The 21,365-nt window shown below is 41.4% G+C and overlaps 9 protein-coding genes across 9 annotated transcripts; 6 read left to right on the forward strand and 3 right to left on the reverse strand.

Moving 5' to 3' along the window:
• Positions 1 to 260: 260 nt before the first annotated feature.
• Positions 261 to 2,422, reverse strand: Bfra_006060 (putative ankyrin and het domain-containing protein; the record flags this gene model as incomplete). Its single annotated transcript, XM_037336433.1, has 2 exons — positions 261 to 1,662; positions 1,827 to 2,422. 2 exons carry the CDS (start codon positions 2,420 to 2,422, stop codon positions 261 to 263), a joined length of 1,998 nt encoding a protein of 665 aa, XP_037191643.1.
• An 857-nt stretch (positions 2,423 to 3,279) lies between these two features.
• Bfra_006061 (uncharacterized protein) lies at positions 3,280 to 3,670 on the forward strand (the record flags this gene model as incomplete). Its single annotated transcript, XM_037336434.1, has 2 exons — positions 3,280 to 3,398; positions 3,480 to 3,670. Exons 1-2 carry the CDS (start codon positions 3,380 to 3,382, stop codon positions 3,668 to 3,670), a joined length of 210 nt encoding a protein of 69 aa, XP_037191644.1. The 5' UTR covers positions 3,280 to 3,379.
• Positions 3,671 to 3,959: 289 nt separating this feature from the next.
• On the forward strand, positions 3,960 to 5,696 carry Bfra_006062 (putative mfs multidrug transporter protein; the record flags this gene model as incomplete). The annotated part of the gene is made up of 4 exons (XM_037336435.1): positions 3,960 to 4,023; positions 4,075 to 4,177; positions 4,234 to 4,287; positions 4,337 to 5,696. The coding sequence occupies 4 exons, from the start codon at positions 3,960 to 3,962 to the stop codon at positions 5,694 to 5,696; spliced, it is 1,581 nt and encodes a 526-aa protein (XP_037191645.1).
• A 641-nt stretch (positions 5,697 to 6,337) lies between these two features.
• On the reverse strand, positions 6,338 to 8,310 carry Bfra_006063 (putative glutaminyl-trna synthetase protein; the record flags this gene model as incomplete). The annotated part of the gene is made up of 3 exons (XM_037336436.1): positions 6,338 to 6,415; positions 6,468 to 7,693; positions 7,752 to 8,310. 3 exons carry the CDS (start codon positions 8,308 to 8,310, stop codon positions 6,338 to 6,340), a joined length of 1,863 nt encoding a protein of 620 aa, XP_037191646.1.
• Positions 8,311 to 8,844: 534 nt separating this feature from the next.
• On the forward strand, positions 8,845 to 11,746 carry Bfra_006064 (putative macro domain-containing protein; the record flags this gene model as incomplete). The annotated part of the gene is made up of 7 exons (XM_037336437.1): positions 8,845 to 9,473; positions 9,527 to 9,748; positions 10,300 to 10,423; positions 10,532 to 10,679; positions 10,729 to 10,858; positions 10,912 to 11,335; positions 11,396 to 11,746. 7 exons carry the CDS (start codon positions 8,845 to 8,847, stop codon positions 11,744 to 11,746), a joined length of 2,028 nt encoding a protein of 675 aa, XP_037191647.1.
• Positions 11,747 to 12,645: 899 nt separating this feature from the next.
• On the forward strand, positions 12,646 to 13,725 carry Bfra_006065 (uncharacterized protein; the record flags this gene model as incomplete). Its single annotated transcript, XM_037336438.1, has 1 exon — positions 12,646 to 13,725. One exon carries the CDS (start codon positions 12,646 to 12,648, stop codon positions 13,723 to 13,725), a length of 1,080 nt encoding a protein of 359 aa, XP_037191648.1.
• A 584-nt stretch (positions 13,726 to 14,309) lies between these two features.
• Positions 14,310 to 15,180, reverse strand: Bfra_006066 (putative het-c2 protein; the record flags this gene model as incomplete). Its single annotated transcript, XM_037336439.1, has 4 exons — positions 14,310 to 14,619; positions 14,749 to 14,867; positions 14,918 to 14,976; positions 15,030 to 15,180. 4 exons carry the CDS (start codon positions 15,178 to 15,180, stop codon positions 14,310 to 14,312), a joined length of 639 nt encoding a protein of 212 aa, XP_037191649.1.
• A 1,806-nt stretch (positions 15,181 to 16,986) lies between these two features.
• Positions 16,987 to 18,412, forward strand: Bfra_006067 (putative nad dependent epimerase dehydratase protein; the record flags this gene model as incomplete). The annotated part of the gene is made up of 6 exons (XM_037336440.1): positions 16,987 to 17,067; positions 17,122 to 17,372; positions 17,426 to 17,576; positions 17,629 to 17,709; positions 17,804 to 17,995; positions 18,062 to 18,412. The coding sequence occupies 6 exons, from the start codon at positions 16,987 to 16,989 to the stop codon at positions 18,410 to 18,412; spliced, it is 1,107 nt and encodes a 368-aa protein (XP_037191650.1).
• Positions 18,413 to 18,699: 287 nt separating this feature from the next.
• On the forward strand, positions 18,700 to 19,025 carry Bfra_006068 (uncharacterized protein; the record flags this gene model as incomplete). Its single annotated transcript, XM_037336441.1, is given in 2 exon segments — positions 18,700 to 18,927; positions 18,945 to 19,025. The coding sequence occupies 2 exon segments, from the start codon at positions 18,700 to 18,702 to the stop codon at positions 19,023 to 19,025; spliced, it is 309 nt and encodes a 102-aa protein (XP_037191651.1).
• Positions 19,026 to 21,365: the final 2,340 nt, after the last annotated feature.

Consider the following 21,365-nt stretch of genomic DNA (forward strand, 5'->3'; position numbering starts at 1 on the left):
ATTTGTCAGGGATTATTGTAGGCCCTAAGATCTAAAGCTGCTTCCCTGTGACTGGATCAGGATAAACTATCTAGTCTCTAAATAAGCATGCGGAACCTATCCACATCGTTCCTTACATATCACTCTATGAAAATGAGTTTTCTAAGCAAATTGACTGCAGCTTCTCTAACTTGTATTCACCCTGGGGGACACAACCGAATACCAAAATGAGAGAATTTGCGGTCACCATTACCAATGAAGAGCTTGACTTGAACTCGACTTTAGATAATACGACACTGCTCTAGATCCCTCGCAGTGCAACTATGTCTTCTCAGATCACCTATGTTCTCCTTAGCCAAAGACTCAAACCCAGCTCTATCATGACATCCCACATATGCAAATCCCGTGATCCTCTTAGATTTTCTCCCCTCGTCTGACCTCCCCTCAATTTCCAATTCCTTGAACTCGGTATCTCTGAGTATTGCTGCCCTACCCATTCCCGCTATAATGGCGATTGTATCGCCATCCCGAATCATCGGTGTAGCCACACCTGCAAACCCTTTATCTGTGACAAAGAACTTACGTTTCCTAACAATAGGCAAAATTGCATCTTGAAACATCTTCTGTACCTCACCATCCTGCTCCGGAATACGCCCCATCAATACTTCAAATGTTCTGGGGTAAGTTACTATCAACTCATGATCGGTATTGCGGATACCAATAAGTGTGCGCCAAAGAGGCTCACTCCTCGGTGCTTGGAGGGTAAGGAGGGCCTCAATCTCCTTGAATCGCGAGACGTAGTAATCGCGGTCTCCATCGATGAAAGAAACAATATGAGTGACGCGACCAAAACTGGCCATGTAGGCGCATAGCGTAGTTCTATCCGAGGAAACGGCAGCTCTGAAATCCTCAGGCCATTCCCAATCATGGTTTGCACAACTTCCACGCAAAAATACTGGATTATGTTCGTCGTTAAAATCAGCCGAGATGGTAAAGTCTGGAACCCATGAGGGAAGGGGTGTTTTGAAATGGCGCGTTCGCCAAAGAAGACCAAGCAGTGCTAGGCCCTTTGGCTCGTACTGTATGATATAAGTCATCGTCGGTACAAATGTCCATTCTGGCTGCTTGTGGTAGTCAATGGGAATTGCGGCTCTAGCCTCCTCGCTGAGCAAGCCGAGGATACCATATATCTTGTCGCGTGGATCGGTAGAGCGCAGGTTCATTGTACCTTTTAAGACAGTTTCAAGAGTGAGAGACTCCTTCCGTATGTGGATAGTGCCACGAGAGTGCATAAGAAATCCGTGATAGGTGATTGGAACTTGTTTCATGAGCTCCATTCTTCTCCAAAATGCTTTCGCTTCGACAGAATTGTATTGAGAATGTCTCATGACGGTATGTCTGGCTCTCCATACTAATGGATTGAGCTGAATATCTTCTTCTATCTCTATTACAGTATAGTATGGTAAGTCCTGCAGGAAGTTTTCGCCAAAAGCAGTCCTCAGCCCTGTGATTACACCTTCTAGAGAAGTCTGCTCTGTACCCACTGGTCTTGTATGAGCGGTCTGAATCCACTCGGGTCGAAAGGTCTCTACCACTGCATTGTGATACGCTCTCTTATATTTCTCTTCCATGATGTTTCTATCGTCTGAGAAATGGGCCCATGCTGTGATAAATGGCAACCATCTGGAATGAATATATCAGCAGTCGCTCAGCTAGTACTCAAAACTTTCTCAGAGATCTATAAGTCTGTGGCAAACGTGACAAGCAATTTCTTCAGAGTATAAATCTTCATAAGCATTACAACGCTCATTTGATGATTCGGGAATAACAAATTGCCATTAACTCACTCGACCCAAACATTCCCACATCCAAATAGAGGATTTTTCATTCTTCCATCCACGACGCTATGCTTCGCCATGACGAACTCTTGCACCGTCCAAATCCGTGTAAACCAGGGTCGAAACAAGATCTCCATAAATTGGGCTTGAAAATCATACGTTTGCCAATATGCCTTGTCAAATTTTTCGACGCTCCGCATTGCTTCTTCGCTTCCCTCTGCCTCCGGTCCGAGCCATATCAACACAGTGGTTGCGTCGGCGTAGACCCGCCTCATTAGCGCAACCTGTGATGCTCGCTCATCAAGATCATCCTGATTAATACATAAAGCATCAACCCAGAGAATACGAGGTGCGGCAGGAAGACGGAGATTGCGCAAAGCATTGTCGAGATTTGGACCGATGGCGACCAGGCGGTCACCGAGGTTGATGGTTTTTGCTGGTGTGGTTGAACCCCATACATATGAGACAGCTTCAAAATCTGGGCTCGATTCCAGAGAAACGAAATCGAGATGACTGTAGAGAGGATCATTGAAGTTGACAGCTGGTTGAAGGATCAGACGCCGGATCTGGCACAGATCCGAGTTTAGGGGTGTATATAGCGTCATGATGAATAGTTTGTGATGAATACAACTCTGAGTTCGCGACTTTCTAGATATTTATTGAGTTTGCAGTCGAAATTGAGATAGTAGATAGTACCTTCGTCTCCGAGAGCGGTATGTCACGTTTGGCGTCCATTTCAGCGTGGCGTTCGGTGGGAGCCAATAATAACTTACAGGCAAGTGTTTGGTGTCACAATTTCTGCAGCCTATCATAATACAAGACAAAAAGTGATCTAGAATTCGGAAGAGCTGAAATACATCCTGCTATTCATAGATCAGCTCATATCCCGTTTCCAGAAGTAGCAAATCCGTAAGATACGATTCCTTGTGCTCACGTGATGGTTTTAAAAATTGAAAATCAACATTATCCAAGTCTCAATTATATTTGTATACAACCCAGTTTAATTTGGGATTGTTTTGATTCATATGTCTCCACCAATTTCAAACTCGAGTGATCTCTGCTTGTCACTGCTGTAGCCCTCGTCTAGCCATCGGACAAACGGATGTTGCCATGTACGCTCCCCTTCAACAATTCGTCCTGACAACATACCCGTTTCAGTATCTGCTTTCTACTTCTTGGGTTTGAATCTGTATTTGACTCTTTTCAATTCGGAGTGTCATCTTACCATAGATATTCTGAACCCGGCATCCGGAAAAACAGAAAATGTCATTATCCAGTTGTTCTTCTTATTAGAAATTCCGTTACCCTCTATGTCTTTGTTAGGGTCAGACAGCGGTGACGGCAAATTCGAGCGATTACACCACTTCTGACGGATCAATGACCCTTTCCCTTCCAACTTCTTGTACACCGTTGAGTTTACTTGAAGGGGTCGCACTCATTTTCATGTACTAATAGTGATATGAAGCAGGAAAATAAAAACTAGCTTGATTGAAAGGAGCTCCAGCAGTTTTTAAATACTTTTATCGAATTAGACTACTGGAGTGTTCACCGATATTCCTTTAATGTTTTCGCTTATTGAAAGTGAATGAGAACAGATTCAGGGGAAATTCAGATGAGCTTAGCCCTTCGCGTTATACGATTAATTGATGAATCTCGGATTAGCCTGGTGCGGAAACACACCTTCATATCAATCCGGAATGTTTGTAACTACATTCGTGTTTGATCAAGCTACTGTGCTGGAAAAGGAAAGGGCGGTTCCGATCTTAACCCGACTCGTGATTTTCTCAAACTTTAAAATGACATCACAGCTTAGTAGGAGAGCTGTGCAAAGCGGGGTCGCTGTCATCGTATAAAACTTTAACTGCCGTCGATCAGCATGGAGAACCAGATTGGCTAAGGTCCTACGTATAGCACGTAAGAAAGTGTAATTAAGACATTGGCAAAGATAGGCAAAATACTGGTATTTGAAGCTTCAGATCTCCGATGTGATAAATATAAGAAATTTCCCATACCCATCGATTTAAAATGACTTATGCCTTGAATAACGTATCAATTGATGTTTTGAGAACATCAAGCACTTCTTGTAATTATCAAGAAAAAATTGAATGAGAATCCGCTAAAATTTAAACTCCTACGAACGCAATGGCTGATACTCAAATTGGTACCAACGGCCACGCAGGTACACCTTATGAGGATGGGAGAAGTAGTGGGTTTCTCAGATTTTCTTCCTACTTCTTATGTTGACAACAAGATATAGACGGCAGCACTAGATTAACTATAGAAAAAAGTCGTCAGGAGGAACGAAATACAGATGGGACTTTGCTTTATGACTGGGACGGCGAGAATGACCCGAGAAATCCGTAAATAGACCTCCCTCCTCCTAATGCACCGCGAAGAAAAATACTGAATAGGACAGATTCAATTGGTCCAAATTACTCAAATGGAGGCTAACTGTAGCTGTCCTTATTGTGTGAGTAACCATTGAACAACTTATGCTCCCTCTAACAGGCTCTTTGCAGGTCCATTCTTTTCGGGCTCCCAGCGGGTGCATACGGTGCGGGAAACGATGAGATGAGTGCTCTATTCAACGTTAGCAACTCCGGCTTTCCCTACTTATTTTTCGCTACAACTTCCTGGAATATTGGGGCTGCAATAGTTCCCTTATTGTTTGTGCCGTTGACGGAAACTTCAGGTCGTATGCCTGGATACTTTGGTGCATATATTGTTTTCCTCATCTTCTTGATACCATGTGGAGTTGCACAGAACTTCGAAACTATGGTTGTGTGTCGATTCTTTGGAGGGGGAGCTTCTTCAGTGGCTATCAATATTGTTGGTGGTACTATATCAGACGTCTGGAAAGGTCCCCAACAACGTAGTTTGCCACTGTCTTTATTTGGAACCACGAGCGTCATCGGAATTGCGCTCGGTCCCTTTGTTGGTGGTGCTATAACTTCTACATATCTCTCTTTTCGATGGATATACTGGGTTCTGCTCATAGTCACTGGCGGACTTCTACCCGTTTTCTGGTTCCTCTTGGTGGAAACTCGAGGGGATATAATTCTAGCCAGAGAAGCTAAGAAATGGCGCAAAAACAATCCAGGCGAAGAGCCACGCTATGCGGAAGCCGAGATTGATATGCCATCTGTAGCTACTCGACTTAAGGTCTCCTTCAAGCGACCAATCAAGATGCTCTGCACTGAATGGGTCGTATTTTCGCAAACTCTTTGGGTATCATTTGCGTGGGGTCTGCTATTCCTCTTCCAATCCTCTGTCACCCAAACCTTCTCCACAAATTACAACTACAACACCTTTCAGACCTCCCTCATTCAACTCTCTCTTAGCGTTGGTGCCATTATCGCCACTTTCGTAAATCCGATTCAAGACCACCTATATCTGCAATCCGCAAAACGTTCCAAGACAGGAACACCCATCCCAGAGGCCCGTCTCTATTCCTCCATTCCCGGTTCTCTGTTATTTACAGCGGGTCTCTTCTGGTACGGTTGGTCCTCCTATCCTTCTCTTCCCTGGATTGTCCCCACACTCGGTATTGGTTGTGTTGGCTTTGGAATATATTCCATCTACCTAGCTGTAGTAAATTATCTGACCGATTCCTACGAAAAATACAACGCATCCGCGCTCTCGGCAGCGTCATTAGGGAGAAATACGTTCGGGGCCTTCTTGCCACTAGCAAGTCCAGCACTTTACACAAACTTAGGGTTCCAATGGGGAAGCTCTTTACTAGGATTCGTAGCATTAGTGTTGAGTCTAGCTCCAGTCTTGTTGTTGGTCAAGGGGGAGGAGATTAGAAAGAGAAGTCCTTTTATGAAGGAGGCTACTTTTGCGAGAGAGGCACCTCGAACTACAGAGGACGGTGTATAAGGGGAATATGAATCTATAAGGATAGAACATATATGAAATGTTTATGTTTTGATGTGGGGTAGCACCATGTTGGTGGGGAAAGAAGTAACGGGATCTATGGATATTTTCTATGCAAGTACTTTTGATTTTCTTGCTATTTCCAAGCCACATCGCACACAGCTTTTTACACTGTACAGTACATGCTTGTTATATACCATATTTGAAAATAATAATTGAGTGATCGAGGCATTCTCTCGTCTCCTATTGGAATCAACGCAAATGAGCCTGGTGGGCGAAGAAATGGTAGTGATGGTGAAGTGTAATGTCGCAAACGTTGCAAGTCTTTCCAATTCACAAACAAACCATCAATCAATCAATTGTGTCTCGATCATTCTGTTTCTCAAATATGCAACAAAACTTTTTGGCCAGAAAGGAATGATCAATTCTGAGGTGAAGGGATATTGAAGTGAATCTCTCGGATTCTTCATGATTTGCTTTTCACTCGATAATTCCTTCGATTGTTGCGCATGATCCGTCTCTCAATGCTAGTATATTCTCAATGACACGTAAGTTTCTCTGTAACAAATCTTTCACTTATGGTATCCCATGCACTTCTCAGTTGATAAGCCCTTTTGTCCCCTCGCGTAATGACCCCTAATTCCCTACTTTCCGGCATCCTCCTTCAAACTGACAATACGATTCAATATAATCTTGTCATCCGTTGAATCTGAATCCATTGCCTAGAGATAATTAGAAAAGTTTCAAAGTATAAAGATCCAGGAAATGACTCACCATATATGCTACACGCATGGCCTGGAATCTGACAGATTCGGGACCTCCCTTTCCGAGCTCCGATTCTCCAGCAGCTTCTGGCCATGGAGCTCGTTTTCGTACCTCATCAAATCCAGACTCAATAACAGCATTAGGCCAAACTTCTTCGCTATCAGGGTTGATGTCATTCAAGAAGCCACCTTCAGCATCATCTGGCTTTTCGCTCTTGAAGAGACTATTGAATATTCTAACTTCGACATTCTTTGAACCCTCTGCAACCCAATGGATATAAGTCTTTGGTTTCTTGCCCTCCTTATCGTAAACGGCTCGAATCTCTGTGACCTTGTCTCCATCTTTGGAGAATGAGACTGCCTTGACTGGGTATGGAATATGTAATAGACCGACGGATTTTCCAGGAGCGAGACGGAAGTAATCTTTGCTATCAACTTCTCTGAAATCACTTCTCTCAATGTAAACAGTTTTAGTCAACTTGACCTTGTGGCTGCCCATTGCAGGTACTTTAGGTGAAAATGGGATGTCGAGTTCCAGCTCTTCAGCATCCTCGATGACGACAGGTACAGGATCCAGAACCAACATAAGTCTGGGAACTGTGAGCTCCAAGTATTTACGAACGGTCTGATCGAAACGAGCGAGTTGAATATTGGTAGGAGCAGTCGTTACTCCTAGTTCGTTAATGAACTCAAGGATGGCTCCAGGAGGGACACCGCGTCGTTTGATTCCAATCAACGTGTATAGTCTTGGATCGTCCCATCCTCTGACATAATTATCATCCACAAGTTTCTTGAGCTTTCGCTTGGAAAGCACAGTGCCCGTAATGCTTAGGCGACCATATTCTCTCTGCATGGGTTCGTATACTTTCAGTGTACTATTCAACCATTCGTACGATACTCTTGATAGAATAAACTCGGTCGTGCAAAGCGAGTGTGTGATGTTCTCAAAACTATCGCAAAGACAATGAGTGAAGTCGTACGTTGGATAAATCTTCCATTTATCTCCTGTCAGATGATGTTTAGCATCCAAGACTCGGTATGCTGCCAAGTCCCACATTTGAGGGTTTCCGTCTTCAATGTTCTGCTTCATGCGCAAGAATGCCTCTCTAGGTTTGTATTCGCCATCTCGCATGGCTCTAAACTTTCTCAAATTTTCTTCGATCGATTGGTTCGCATGCTCGCATCTAAATCTCGGGCCCCGTGCCTCACCTCCTCTCTGAGCTTTGATTTCAGCATCTAAATTAAATACATTAGTATTTGCCAGTGTCAAAAGCATACGCAAAGTAGTTCTTACCACCGCAATGGCAAACATAAGCCCCCCCTAAGTTGATAAGTTCCTCTGCTTTCTCGTAAAGTTTATCGAAATTATCGCTAGAATGTGTAATCTTGTAAGGTGTGAAACCTAACCACGAAACCATTTCTTTTATCGCTGTGAAATATTTCTCTTCCTCTGCTTCGGGATTGGTATCATCAAATCTCAGATAACACTGGCCACCATGATACTTAGCAAATCCGAAGTTCACAGCAATAGCTTTTGCATGACCGATATGCAGGTATCCATTAGGTTCAGGTGGAAATCGAGTGAAGACTGGTTTGACAGGACGCTCCTTGTACACTTCTGAGAGAAATCCTTGGGCGAACACATTTGATGGCTCTGCTGCTTTGGTCTCTTCTGGCTTCTTAGGTTTAGTTGCAGAAGCTTCCTTGGGTGGTGCTGCTGATTTTGCTTTTGCTTGCGCTGCTTTCTTCGCACGTTTTGCCAATCTTTTCTTCAGTTCGGCCTTTGAGATCATCTCACCTGTCTCCTCATCAAGCTGGAGCTTGGCCGTTCCTTCGGTAATTGCGTCCGCCATATCGAACGATAAGATCAAACTGTTTAGATTCTGGTATAGTTCAATGCTCTCCAATCTCTAAGATTTTCTCAAGGTCCAGAAGCTTCAGAGGTGGGTGAGATTTTCCACTGATTGTTTTGATGGTTAAGCTGATATGGAGGGGTTCAACAATGAGTCAAAATCGTTTTGAAGCAGAGGGCTGAAAGCACCGACATTCCGATATCATTACAGGGATACGAACAGCAAGACGAGAGTGGCTTAGTGGCTTAGCTACGAGGCTGCTTAGCTGCAAGTGGCTGGAGCACAATACGGGAGTCCGTGCACACTCGAAAGTCTAATAGCGGTAGGTGGGCGTGGTGGGCAGCTGTAGCCTTGTGTTACGTAGTATCTACTAGACCTACCTAGTATGTAGGTATATCTACAATATAATATTTAATTGTACTGTAGCCTGGAGTCCATTAACCGCATTACTCTCTTTCTTCCTTTTGAACAGAATTCTTCCAAACAAAACCTTACATCTACAACATCTTGTAGATGATTAAGAGCAAAACAATCATGTCTATCATATCAGCTACCGAGATACCGACTGTATCACTTCTCTATCACTTGAAGAAGTTGTCCCCCTACAAAGCAACCGATGCAGACGAATTACCTCCAACTCCAAATCAATTCTTCAATGATCGCATCGGCTTGATTCGTGGTGATATCACCCATCTCGGAGTCGATGCAATTGTTAATGCAGCCAACAACTCTTTGCTGGGTGGAGGAGGTGTTGACGGAGCTATTCATCGCGCTGCTGGACCCGATTTGTTGAGGGAATGTCGAACTTTGAACGGTTGTAGGACTGGATCAGCAAAGATCACCGATGCCTATGAGCTACCTTGTAAGAAAGTCATCCATGCTGTCGGGCCGGTCTACGATAGCTATAAGCCTGAAGTCTCTGAACAAAATCTCGAAGGATGCTACAGTACAAGTTTGGATTTAGCGGTCGAGAATGGTTGCAAGACCATCGCGTTCAGCGCCTTGAGCACCGGAGTTTACGGTTATCCCAGTGATGAAGCTGCCCCCGTCGCACTTATGACTGTTAGAAGATTCCTTGAGAGTAAGAAGGGTTCGAAGATGGAGAAGATTATTTTTTGCACCTTCGTTCCCAAGGATGTTGCCGCTTACAACGAATGGATTCCGTAAGTTCCTTCAGTCTTGTGACAGTTCGTTGGGGTTAATATTAGACTTACAGACGTATCTTTCCGACGACCGAATCCAACGCCGACGATGATTGGGAGGAAGTCGACGAAGTTGAATCTGCTGAGAATGGAGCTGTGTTAGCAAAGGGTACTGGTTCAGCCAAGGATAGTTCAGAAGCGAGCAAGGTTGAGCTTCCAGAAGTTCCAACTAAGGAGCCAATCGAGGATGGAGGACCTGCTGCAAAGAAGCAGAAGTCTAGCGATGATAAGAACCTGTGATGATTTATGAGAAATTACGATTAATGATACTCCTGGAATAATGGTTTTCGACGCTGCTTAGCTAGATTTATGAAATATCATAGCTCATCATACCAGAATTTAAATGTTACCTAAACGACGCGAAGTTATTCCCAAAAGCTACCCCTCCTTGAACCCTCTCTTGTGCCCCGCCTTTTTGTGCTTATTAATCAACACAAGTGTTCATCTCTCTCTTCGTTAGATCTCCAGGTTTGGCTATCTGAAAGCCCCTGGTACCAAATCACAAACATGGCCTCGATAATTTCCCTATAGTCGTTACCTAAGTACCCGATTCGTCGAAATTCATTGATCACGTTTGAAGATGTCGGCAGCTGCAGATATCTACAAGGAGGAGATTGACTTTGTGGCTCTAGGAAATGAAGACCCAGATTTTGGTACACTGTAGGTTCTTAACCAGGGGAATATTTTCCGCGTTCTTGACTTCACCGATGAGAGATCATCGACTCATTTTACTATCGTACCTGCAATTTTTTCTATACTTGATCTGCGCCTACTGAACATGTCCCAGTTTGAAGTCAAATGGCCAATTGGATTTTAGCGATCCTAAATCGGTCCAGCAGCTCACAAAATCGCTATTGAAACGGGACTTTGGTCTGAATTTGACACTTCCAGACGACCGACTCTGCCCACCAGTGAGTCTAGTCTAATCTCCAACTTTATTCAATCATATATGGTATTTATTGCTTTAAGCTGAATGAATTAAGGTACCTAATAGGTTGAACTACATACTTTGGTTGCAGGAACTTATTGATACATCAAGTGATATCTATAACGACTCTTACAACCCTAATCGACAAGTTCATGGGCTTGATATTGGTACTGGAGCAAGTTGCATATATCCGCTTTTGGGTTGTGCTCAACGTGCTTCATGGAGATTTACTGGAACAGGTCAGTCCCTTGGGTTTTTCAATCGAGGATAATTTTTGATCATATTCAGATATCGATGACAGGAGTATTGCTTTTGCCAGAGCTAATATCCAAAGTAATGGACTGCAAACCCGGATTCAGCTCATCCAGACCAAATCAAAAGGCCGGTTGATACCTCTTGATGAGATAGGTTGTCACAGGTACTTATTGTTAGCCCCATTAACTAAAAGGAGGTTCTGTTGACAACTCCAAGTTTAGACTTTACACTTTGCAATCCACCATTCTATACTTCAGCCGAAGACCTAATCTCTTCAGCATCTCTTAAACGGCGACCTCCATTTACAGCTTGCACCGGTTCCGCAACGGAGATGGTCTGCGAAGGTGGAGAAGTGTCTTTTGTCTCACGGATGATAGTTGAATCTTTGCAATTACGAAATGGAGTTCAATGGTATACTTCAATGTTGGGGAAGTTCTCAAGTTTGTCGAAAGTCGTTGAGCAGCTAAAAAAACACAAAATCGACAACTATGCCGTGACAGAATTCATACAGGGCAGTAGGACGAGAAGGTGGGCAGTAGCGTGGAGCTTTAATGACAGAAGACCGAGTATTGCAGTATCTCGTGGTTGTAAAAGTTTGCAGAAGAGTCTACTGCCATTCCCAGCAGAGCAAACGATTACGGTATGTCTGGTTTGTCAATAGTCATGCTTTACAGTATCTTGAGTATTAAGTGGTCCCTAGGTTAGCATGCGCGACAAAGCTGTCATCGCTACACGGCTACACGATATGCTATCAAAACTCATTACGCTTTGGAGCTGGGAGTCCGCGAGATTCATTGGTACAGGCTTCTGCGAGAAAGCCGTTTGGTCTCGAGCGTCACGCCGGCATCTAAGTGAGACTAATGATGAGAAGTCAAATGTTACCTCGAAAGGTTTGCCTGAAGATATGGCTTTTGGGTTTAAAATCACATGTGGGGACCACGAAGAAGAATCTCCAGGAACGAAAGTTGCTATTCGATGGTTGAAAGGTCACGACAGTGTTTTATTTGAGAGCTTCTGTGGCATGATAAAAAGAAAGTTACAAGACATGTGATGTCAGCGTAATGAATCTTCCGGGCGCACTTTGCCGATTCGGGGAGCTACACGATAACTGTGACGAGATACAAATGATACACGGCCAAATCCAAAATTCCTCAATCTAGATAGAAGGATTCTTTATAGACGTTGATCCTGTGAGGGGGCTTGATTCGGCGACCAAGGCACAAACACATGGACATGATCAATTGTTCCTTTGATTATGAGTTGAAATCGGATGAAGAAGGTTGCATTGGCAGTTCTACTCAGCAGGTTCGACGGACGAAATGGACCATCAACATAAATGAAGGGATTGCCAAAGATGCTTGAGATTTTTATTAATTTGAAACATTTCAAAAACACGACAAGGCTGAGCGTTGGGATTATTAGTCAGTAGTGACTTAGTAGGCTAGTAGGCTAGTACGTACTGTATTTGTGTATGTAACCTTACCATACTCGTAGCGTGCGTGCACTTATTTTCCCTTTCCCCCGCTTCTTCCTCCCTTCTCCAAACCACCCAAATCATTATCGATGATAGCAAATTTCTGGAAAAAGCATTTCTTTCACTTCTATGCGCGGTACTCGTTTTAATTCAATTTCACGTTGGTTTTCTTCTTAGTCTTGCGATGTTTTTCTGTTCCTTGATTCTCCCGAATACCAATCAATGTTGTTGCAGTATTGATTGATATTCATTCATTTATCACTTTTCTTCTGATTCACTGCTCCCACCCATTCATCGGTCCTTTATACTTTGAAAAGTCGCCCATTACATTACCGCTCGATACGGTGACGCCCAAGGCATTGATTTCGGCCTTAATATTACATCATTCCTCGATATTTGTAGTCTACTCTTGACTGTGTCATAAGCTTCTGCTCATATCGGATCTACGCTTCTAGACCAGGCCTGAATCCACAATCATGACAACCACGATAACCACGAGATTCAAGAATAGCATTTCCCATTCAGCAAGAGCAGACGATGGCGACAATACATCACCCAACCACCCCTCAACCTCTTTCATCTCGCCTCCAAAAAAGAAACAGATGGCGTTAAGTCAATTATCTAGCATTATTACAGCAAAATTTACTCAACGATTCACCCACTTCCCTGACCTACCCACTGAACTCCGACTAATTGTTTGGGAACATGCATTACCCGATCCTCTCGTTCACGAATTATACCCCAGCTGTCCGACCAGCTCACCCTATAACTTCAAAACCAAACTTCGATCAAACAGGCGACGAATTCCTACACTTTTGCATGCAAGTCATGAATCAAGAGAAGTGGCTCTAAAACATTACTGTCTAATGGCATACGATCCACCACCGGTGACGGAGCCCCGCGAGGCTGTTGCTGGAATTACACCGTTCTACTTCAATCCTGCCATTGATACCTTATTCCTAAATTGTGTGGCATCGATATTTCTCGACGTGAGGTGGTTTTTGCTTGATGAAACACCAAAATCGATTGCGCCGATGAAGAAATGGAAGAATGTAGCATTGGATAGCTTACACATGCGATTTGTGGCAGTGGTTGCGAGCGACCTACCAACACCACAACATAGGATCCGAGAATTATTCCCAGATTTAGAGAATTTGAGTATTGCGGTTGACAGTAGAAATAGTGCCAGAAGAAGATTAAGGGCGAGTTTAAGACCAGGACATGCGACGGAACTGATTGCTGTAGGTTTAGATGATGTGGAAGGAAGTGATGAGATTGGCGTATATTTCGAAAAGGATTTTGGCATTGACAGCAATACTGGAGCGAGTTCGACAACAAACCTAGCAGCGAGCATTACCGTCACTGAGGTGGGCGATGATGAGGGTGACATCCAAGAGGAACAGGCGGAGGATAATAGGAGGCCGGAATTAACGATGTGCAAAGTTAAGAGAGATAGGTTCTACGTGGGTCTGAAACAAGACTTCGTTTACTCCTATGTAGGAGCTATACAATTACTGAGAGCTGCACGCAGAAGAATACTCAGAAGAGGGAGATAGGAAGGGTTGGTGAATTAAGCTCAATGGTCAAGCTTTTGCTTCAGCAAAATACCTCGACCTTACGGCAGAAAGTAATGAATTTACATTGCTTGCTAGTTTTTCGGACCGACCAAGTGTCTTGCGCCACGACATTCCTCAAATGCTGTTTGATGACAGAAAACATCGACATAGTAGCAGGATACTGGAACAGTGTTTAGAAAATTTAGTCCGCACCGTGGAAGTATGGAATGGCGACGAAACTTTAAAGTTTGCAAATAGGACAGGCAAAGGGTGGATAGGACTTCCAGGTCATTTGAAGATGCGGCAGGCTTATAGGCAATAATGAGGAAATGGCATGTGTTGACAGAATTAGGGATTAGTAATGTCAATGCCGATTAGCATTCACTTAGGAAATAAAAGCTTGCTAAGTCACATTTTACTTTTTTGTCATCATGCATAGGTAGTTCATATTCTCTGCTCCTGTTGATTTGCTATTCTCCCAAAACATAACGCTTCATCATATCAAGTCGTTCAAAATTAATCGCTTGCTCGCTCACTCATGCCAGAATTGACGGCCTTCCTATCTCTAGTGTCTTCCCCTAAATCTACCACTTAGCCTCCTTTCTGTCCAAAAATCCCTTCAAGATGGCGATCAAGTTCTCCAATGCACTCAACCACACTCTCAAAGCACCCTCAACCTTGGAGTTATCATCTCCAAGCTTAACGTAGAAATCTTTTCTGTATGGGCAGGCGGACATGGCGGCGCTGAATATGGGCTTCACCATGAAGGAGTGGTGAGGTTTTAGTGTCTCGCCGTAGGCAGCACGGAAGGATACGGAGAGTTCGTCCGCGGGGGCGGCAAGGTTTTGTGAGAGAGCAATGCAGGTAAAGTCTAGACCACTGTGGGGGGACGGGCTATTAGCTTTGAATTTCGAAGTTTGCAGAAAGGATAGAAGGGTTAGGAATATTGTGCCAATGTATGCCATCATGTCTGCAGATAATGATGGCAAGAATAGTATATAGAATTGTATGAAAGTGACATACCGAACCAACCAAACTAAACCTTCAGTAGCGGTGTGCTTCTTGGTCTTGAGCTCATTGACGACCAATTCTTGGAGAGTCTCTGACTCTGCTGGTGCAGCAAGTTGTCTCTCGCGGATTTTCTGCCAAATTGTTAGCACATTTGTATTCGATCGGCAGGAGCCAATCGTACCTTGATATTACCAGCCATATCATTCTTGACTGGGTTGAATGCTACAGATCCCATAACATCTACAATTCGTTAACTCGTTACTTCTCAAGGAGAGACAGGAAGGGGTCCATACCGAAAAGAGTGGTGAGGGATTCGGCAGCTTGAAGAAACTCTGTGGTTGCAATTGCATTGTCCTTCTCCTTGTTGACAGGGACATCGACGAATGATTTATCGAGAGTATCGATGAAGGTTTGTCCAGGGGGAATTGTCTTAACGGTTGCCATTGTGAATGAGTTTATTTAATTTGATTGATTGGAGAAGACGAGTATTGAGATGACAATCGAAGATGTTCAGAAATTTGAGAAAGATTGATAATGAGAAATTGTGAATGGGAGCTTTCAGGAGAAGAACAGATATGGGAGAGCTTTAAGAGGAATCCTTTCTATGAAACTCGTGGCATGAATCGAATAGATGGAGTCAGATGTTTGGGTGTTGGGTGAAGTTGGTGGGGCAAAGGGAAAGCGGGGGTTGAGTGTTGGAAGTTTCCGTGCGAGGTGAGAACGGCGGTCAAGGATTCCAAGTCGCGGCAGTGTGAAACTTAGGCAATCATATCGAAGGATTAAAGGATCTCGAGAGGATCTAAATGAAGATATATTATTTCGTGCAGACGATGATGTGGATTCAATCTAGAAAGCTCCATAAGACCCATCGTTCCCATGGTTCAAGTCCCTGAGTACCTACAGATTGCTGGTTACTTTGCCTTTTCTGTTTTAGTGTTTTTATTTCTATGGAGTCGTTCAATGCATAGAACCACATCTTCGAATCCAGATCTTCATCTTCTTGCGACGTGGGAGGAGTCAATATCGCAAATGCGAATTGATTTCTTACTTGCCCAAGGTGCTCCATCATGTCAGACTCTTGTGTTGTTTCTAGTGAAGCCGATGAAGACCGTCTTGGAAATGATACAGACCTCACTCATCCCATCGTTTATTGATTTGCAAATGGGCAGGAAGTCAAGTAAAGCGTCAACGGCGAGCCCTTCGAACAAGTGTTCCTGGCAAGATATGATGAAAATTCAATGGATGATCTTGTAATTCGGTCAAAGTAGATGAGACAGTGACAGAAGGAGTTGAAATAACAAACGCTTTTCTTTCACTTCTCAATGCAATACATTCCTTCTGTAAAGGGGAGAGGAGATGCATGAGTTCGTTTGACACGGCTATCGGTATCAAACTTCGGTTTCCATCAAAACACTTATAATTTTACTGTAGTTCTACAAAGCCTTCATTTAAATAAAATCATATTGCTACTTTTCTGATGTTGGAATGTGTTTCAATGTCTAAACGTGATTCAACTTCAGAAGGGATTTCAAAGTCTGAAAGTCATTCAAAATCTACAATTTATGCTCTGCAGAACCAAGCGACCAGATTGCTGCTGATGCAAGGCGAAATGCAAGGCAACTACGTAATGTTTTTTCCGTTAACTACCTCGGGGATAAGACGTTAATATGAGGAGTTATTTCACAAGTTCTGAGGTGTACTTACAATCGGCTTCGATGACAAGCGATCAATTCTCGAGGCATTATGGAATTTTCAAAGCTCTTATTGGCGGCAATGATGAGTGCTCCGTATCTCCCTGCCATTTGCGTTCTTGGTATCTTGATGCATCATCATCATCCATGTGAGACATACCATCATGACGCCTCAATCGTTATGATTGACCTTTTCGGCGATTTTATTTGCTAGCAATATACGGACAACTGCATGCAAGAATGTTGTGTAATCATTACCGGCTCCAGCATTCATCTGTCGTTTTCAGGTAGCCGGTGCTACCAAGTTAGGGTAGTAGTATTGGTCATTGGACAGGTGACAAAGCCCCTCTATGTGCGAAGCTTACATCAATATTCCTGGAGATGAACATTTCTGCAAAACGCGATTAGTAAACATCCCGATGCTCAATTTTATGACAAAGCAGCAATAAATTTAAAAGGTTAAGGCCATCAGCTCCGCATGATTAAAGTATATCTTGTGCTCATCCCTCCATTTCAGTTCTCAAACTTATAAACATCAAATCGAACTACAATATACAATATGTCTACTGAAAGAAAATATGTCTTCTTGACTGGGGGCAGTGGCTTCATAGCTTCTCATATCCTTTCCCTTCTAATTGAGGTATGCTTCCATTTGTTATTATATAACTCCGAGGGTATCTAATGGACTTCGCAGAATGGGTACAAACCTATTGCCAGTGTCCGATCCCCTACGAAAGCCAATCAAATTCTCGAGCTTCATCCAGAATGGGTGGGAAAGGTCAAGTTTGTATTTGTGCCTGAAATCACAACACCTGGAGCTTTTGACCATGTTTTCAGAGATCAAGCTGAAAAAGGCGGCTTCGACTACATCATTCATACCGCGTCTCCAGTCACATTTGCTGTAAAGGACGTGAAGGAAGACTTGATTGATCCGGCTGTTCATGGGTAATTACACAAGCCTGCACACTCTTATGGCCATTCTCTAACATTCACGAAAGCACTACCGAAATACTCAAAGCTACTCACGAACTAGGAGGCAAGCAGGTGAAGCGTTTTGTTCTACTTGGTAGTGCTGTGTCTATTCTTGATTCATTCGAAGATTTGAATGCTCCTGAGGGGAAACCTTATACCGAAGATGATTGGAACCCTGTCAGATTTCTTGCTCTTCACAACATAGCATCGTGGCTAATCTTACTCCCAGGCGACTGAGCATGATGCAGTGTCATCCCAAAGCCCTCTCATCGGATACAATGTTGGCAAAAAGAATGCCGAACTAGCGGCCGTAAGCAAGCCCCCTTCCCACCTCCAGGCTAGAACACGCATTTTCACATTGACTTGGTGATCCTTCTTTAATGTTACTAACACATTAATAACAGTGGTGCTTCATGAAAGAAAAGAAGCCGGCTTTTGAACTTGTTGTGATCAATCCTGATGTAGTCCTTGGCCCTATACTCCAACCTGTCCCCAGTCCCAAAAATGTTAACGAAACTAACGAGTTCGCTTGCTATGCTTTCATCAATGGCACCCATGAGACCGTTGGTGATGCCATGTTTGGCTTTTGGGATTTTGTAAGTTCTTTCCTCCTCTATACATACTGCTTCCTCTTGCTGTTCATCAAACTAATAAATGCAAAGGTTGATGTTCGCGACGTGGCTCTTTTACATATCATCGCACTCACCTCTCCTCGCATGGCTAACAAACGTCACATTATCTCCTCGGGTCCTCTCTCGCCCCAGTTGGTTGTGAATGTTATTCGGAAGAATTTTCTGGAACTGGAAGGAAGGTTACCGAGAGGCGGTGATGAAAAGGAAGTTTTTCCAAAAGGCCTGCGCCCCACCCAATTGAACAACGCCAGGAGTTTGGAAATAATTCGACAAGCCAAAGGCCGAGATTGGAACTTCAAAAATTTGGAAGAATCCGTTGTTGGCTCAGTGAAGTCATTGCTTGAGCTGGAGCAGAAATGGGGCTCTCAAGCTGCTCACTGACAACAGAATTCTGAACATTTGAAGCATCACAAGAACTTTTTCATTTGCTCCACCTATCCCAAATACATGTTTTTATTTTTTCAAAAACGTGTTGTACAACCTTAAAGCTATATCTATGACATATCAATGGCAACACATTCCTTCACTGGTTGAAAAGTAGAAGCTTGATATCATACACTCTTGCTAGAACTCTCCAACACTATACGCAGCCATTTTTTCCTTGGAATACTAAGCTTGTCTTGAAGCAATTTGTGAGGTCTTCGTTGATTTTCAGTATCGCCATGATCATGACAGCTATTAATTTCCATGAATGCTTGATAACAGATGTCAAACAGCGCGCATTTCATCGGCCTTGCAGATTGACAGCAACTGTTCCTACAAACCTAATGCAAAAACTCGTTCAATACAGCTCAGTCGAATTATCTGGTTCCGGGCAACTCATCAACTATCCCCGCGTGGATAATCCACGCCTTAGCATTAAAATTCTTCACAAGACATATGCTGTTACAACCCTGGTAAAAACCAAGTCCAGGCATGCCAACATCTCCAGTTGAGAGATTTTACAAGAAACACGAACGATTGGTATAACGACAAATTAGAGAACGATGTCTGATGAGACTATCGAAGTGATTGACAAAGTACCCGAGGGCATCTCGCCTAATAGGCTCTCGCAGCTAGATACCAAGGGACACTTTCCGGCTGGACAGTAATACTTTGTCGACCAAATCAACCGCCTACTTAGATTCCAATCGAGTGAGTAAACGTTGCATAAAATGCTCTCAAGCATTGATTGATCAACAACTGAGAGAGATCGATGTGCTTTGAAATGCAGCAGGTCAGGCCATAGCAGAGATCGAAAGAACCGTGGAAGCTGAGACGACAGTTCTGATCCGTCCTGTTGGGAAAACGAAGAATGAATTTCACAAAGTCCGGGAAATGCTAGCCAACGACTAACAGATCTTAATTGCGACTACTAATTTGCTGGAAAGAGAGTCGCAAATATACAATGTTTGATTTTAAAAGGCATTTCCGTTTTAGTAATTTTCTCATGAAATAATAATTAGCTCTTATAAGCAGTAGATTAGGTTCTAATCCGGGAAAACAAATATTCTTACAAACGAATGATTTCTATCAGATTTTGTCAGTATTCTTATTAAGATCAATAAAATCTAATATTTTATAACAAAAATATCATTTTTAATATATAATTACTAACTTTTAAGTGATTTCAAAAACGAATATATCATTAGCTTTATTAAATTAATAGCTACTTAGTTATATTATATTTAACGAGCTTTTCCTCGGCCCTTTCTTTATAATTGGAAATAATAACAGGCTCGCTAATACTCTCAATGGTTATTTTTAATATTACTCAGGATTTATGCTTATATTTATGTTATATAACTTCTAGAATCCTAAAATTAATAAGATTTCTATTTCTATCTTTTCTAAAAATATAAATCCTAAAACTATTCAGAGATTATAGGCTTTTTGAAATAATAGTTTGTACGTTAGTTCAAGTGGGGTGAGAAATCAAATAATAATAATAGTACGCCGCTTGTCTCTTGCTTCTAGCTCGAATAGGGGTGCCGAAGGCGCCGTTAAATCTAATAAATCTAATAAATCTCTTTCTAAATCTTTTAAGATTCTTTATCTCTTTTATTATATCTCTCAAATCTTTAAACCAATCAGAAACGTTTATTCGAATCTTTAAAACCTTTAAATACTTCAAAACTTATATTCGATCCTATAATTAATTATTTCTTATATAAATAATAACTTATTAATAAAACAAACATATCATTAAAAAGCTATAAATTTATTCTATAATTATATCTCTTTAGGTCTCATTTTATTAATTACTTCCTTTTAGTTACTAATTTATCAAATACTTTCGTTTTTATATTTATATATTAATCATACATATAGACCTTATATACTTTCTAAACTAATCAGCTTCCAATTATAAAAAGTGTTTTAAATTATATATATTAACCGATATCCCTACATCTTATACTACCTCATATCTTAAACAATTTTTTTAATCTCAAAAATCATCAACTATAGTATCTATATCGAATCTTATGTTAGCTCTAAAAAGCTATATAAAATAAGTAATAATTCAAATTAAAGTTAAAGAGAATTCTAATATAACTGTTATCACAAAAATCTATAACATCGATTGCTTTATATTATATTAATGATATAAAAAGCAATCAACTCCTTATAACTTTATTTATAAAGATACTCATTAATACCTTAATAGAAAATTAAAAAAAGATTTAATTGATTAGATTAATAAACTGATATAAAGATTTGTGCCTTTTATCACATGTTTTTAGTCTTATATATATTTAAAAATAAATAAAGAATATTATCTATTTGTTATAAATAATTATTATAATTATATCAAAATATAACAAATTGTACACAATATTACTGATTTTGCTATTATAATTTATATATCAACTTCAATTTTTTAATTATAATTTTTTATTCCTACTTTCATAAAATCATAGTATAATATCAGGTAATTTATTATATAAAAATAAAGGATTATCTAGAATTACTAAACAAAACTTTTCAATTATATTTAAAAAAGCTTGAATTCAAATTTGTATGGTATATAATACACTTTTTTCTTTAAAAAAAAACAAGTATTTATTCTATATATATAAAAGTTGTTATTACTAGTATTATGTCTAACTTTCTCTTTATATTATACTTATATTAATATAATTAGCTGGGAGTAAATTTAAGATATTATATATTATATAAGCTCTCCATAAACTTAAATTAAAGTTTTAGTATTAAAATAGTCCTAATATTACTTTAAAGTTTTTTAAGATTGCTTTTATTGATATAATTCAAACTAGTGTTTAATTGTTATATAGAGTAGAAAGATTAGAAATGATTATTAACATAGAAAAAAAGGAAAGAAATTAATCTAAGT

Source organism: Botrytis fragariae, assembly GCF_013461495.1.
Source record: "Botrytis fragariae strain BVB16 chromosome Unknown tig00000075, whole genome shotgun sequence".
NCBI classification, from domain to species: domain Eukaryota; kingdom Fungi; phylum Ascomycota; class Leotiomycetes; order Helotiales; family Sclerotiniaceae; genus Botrytis; species Botrytis fragariae.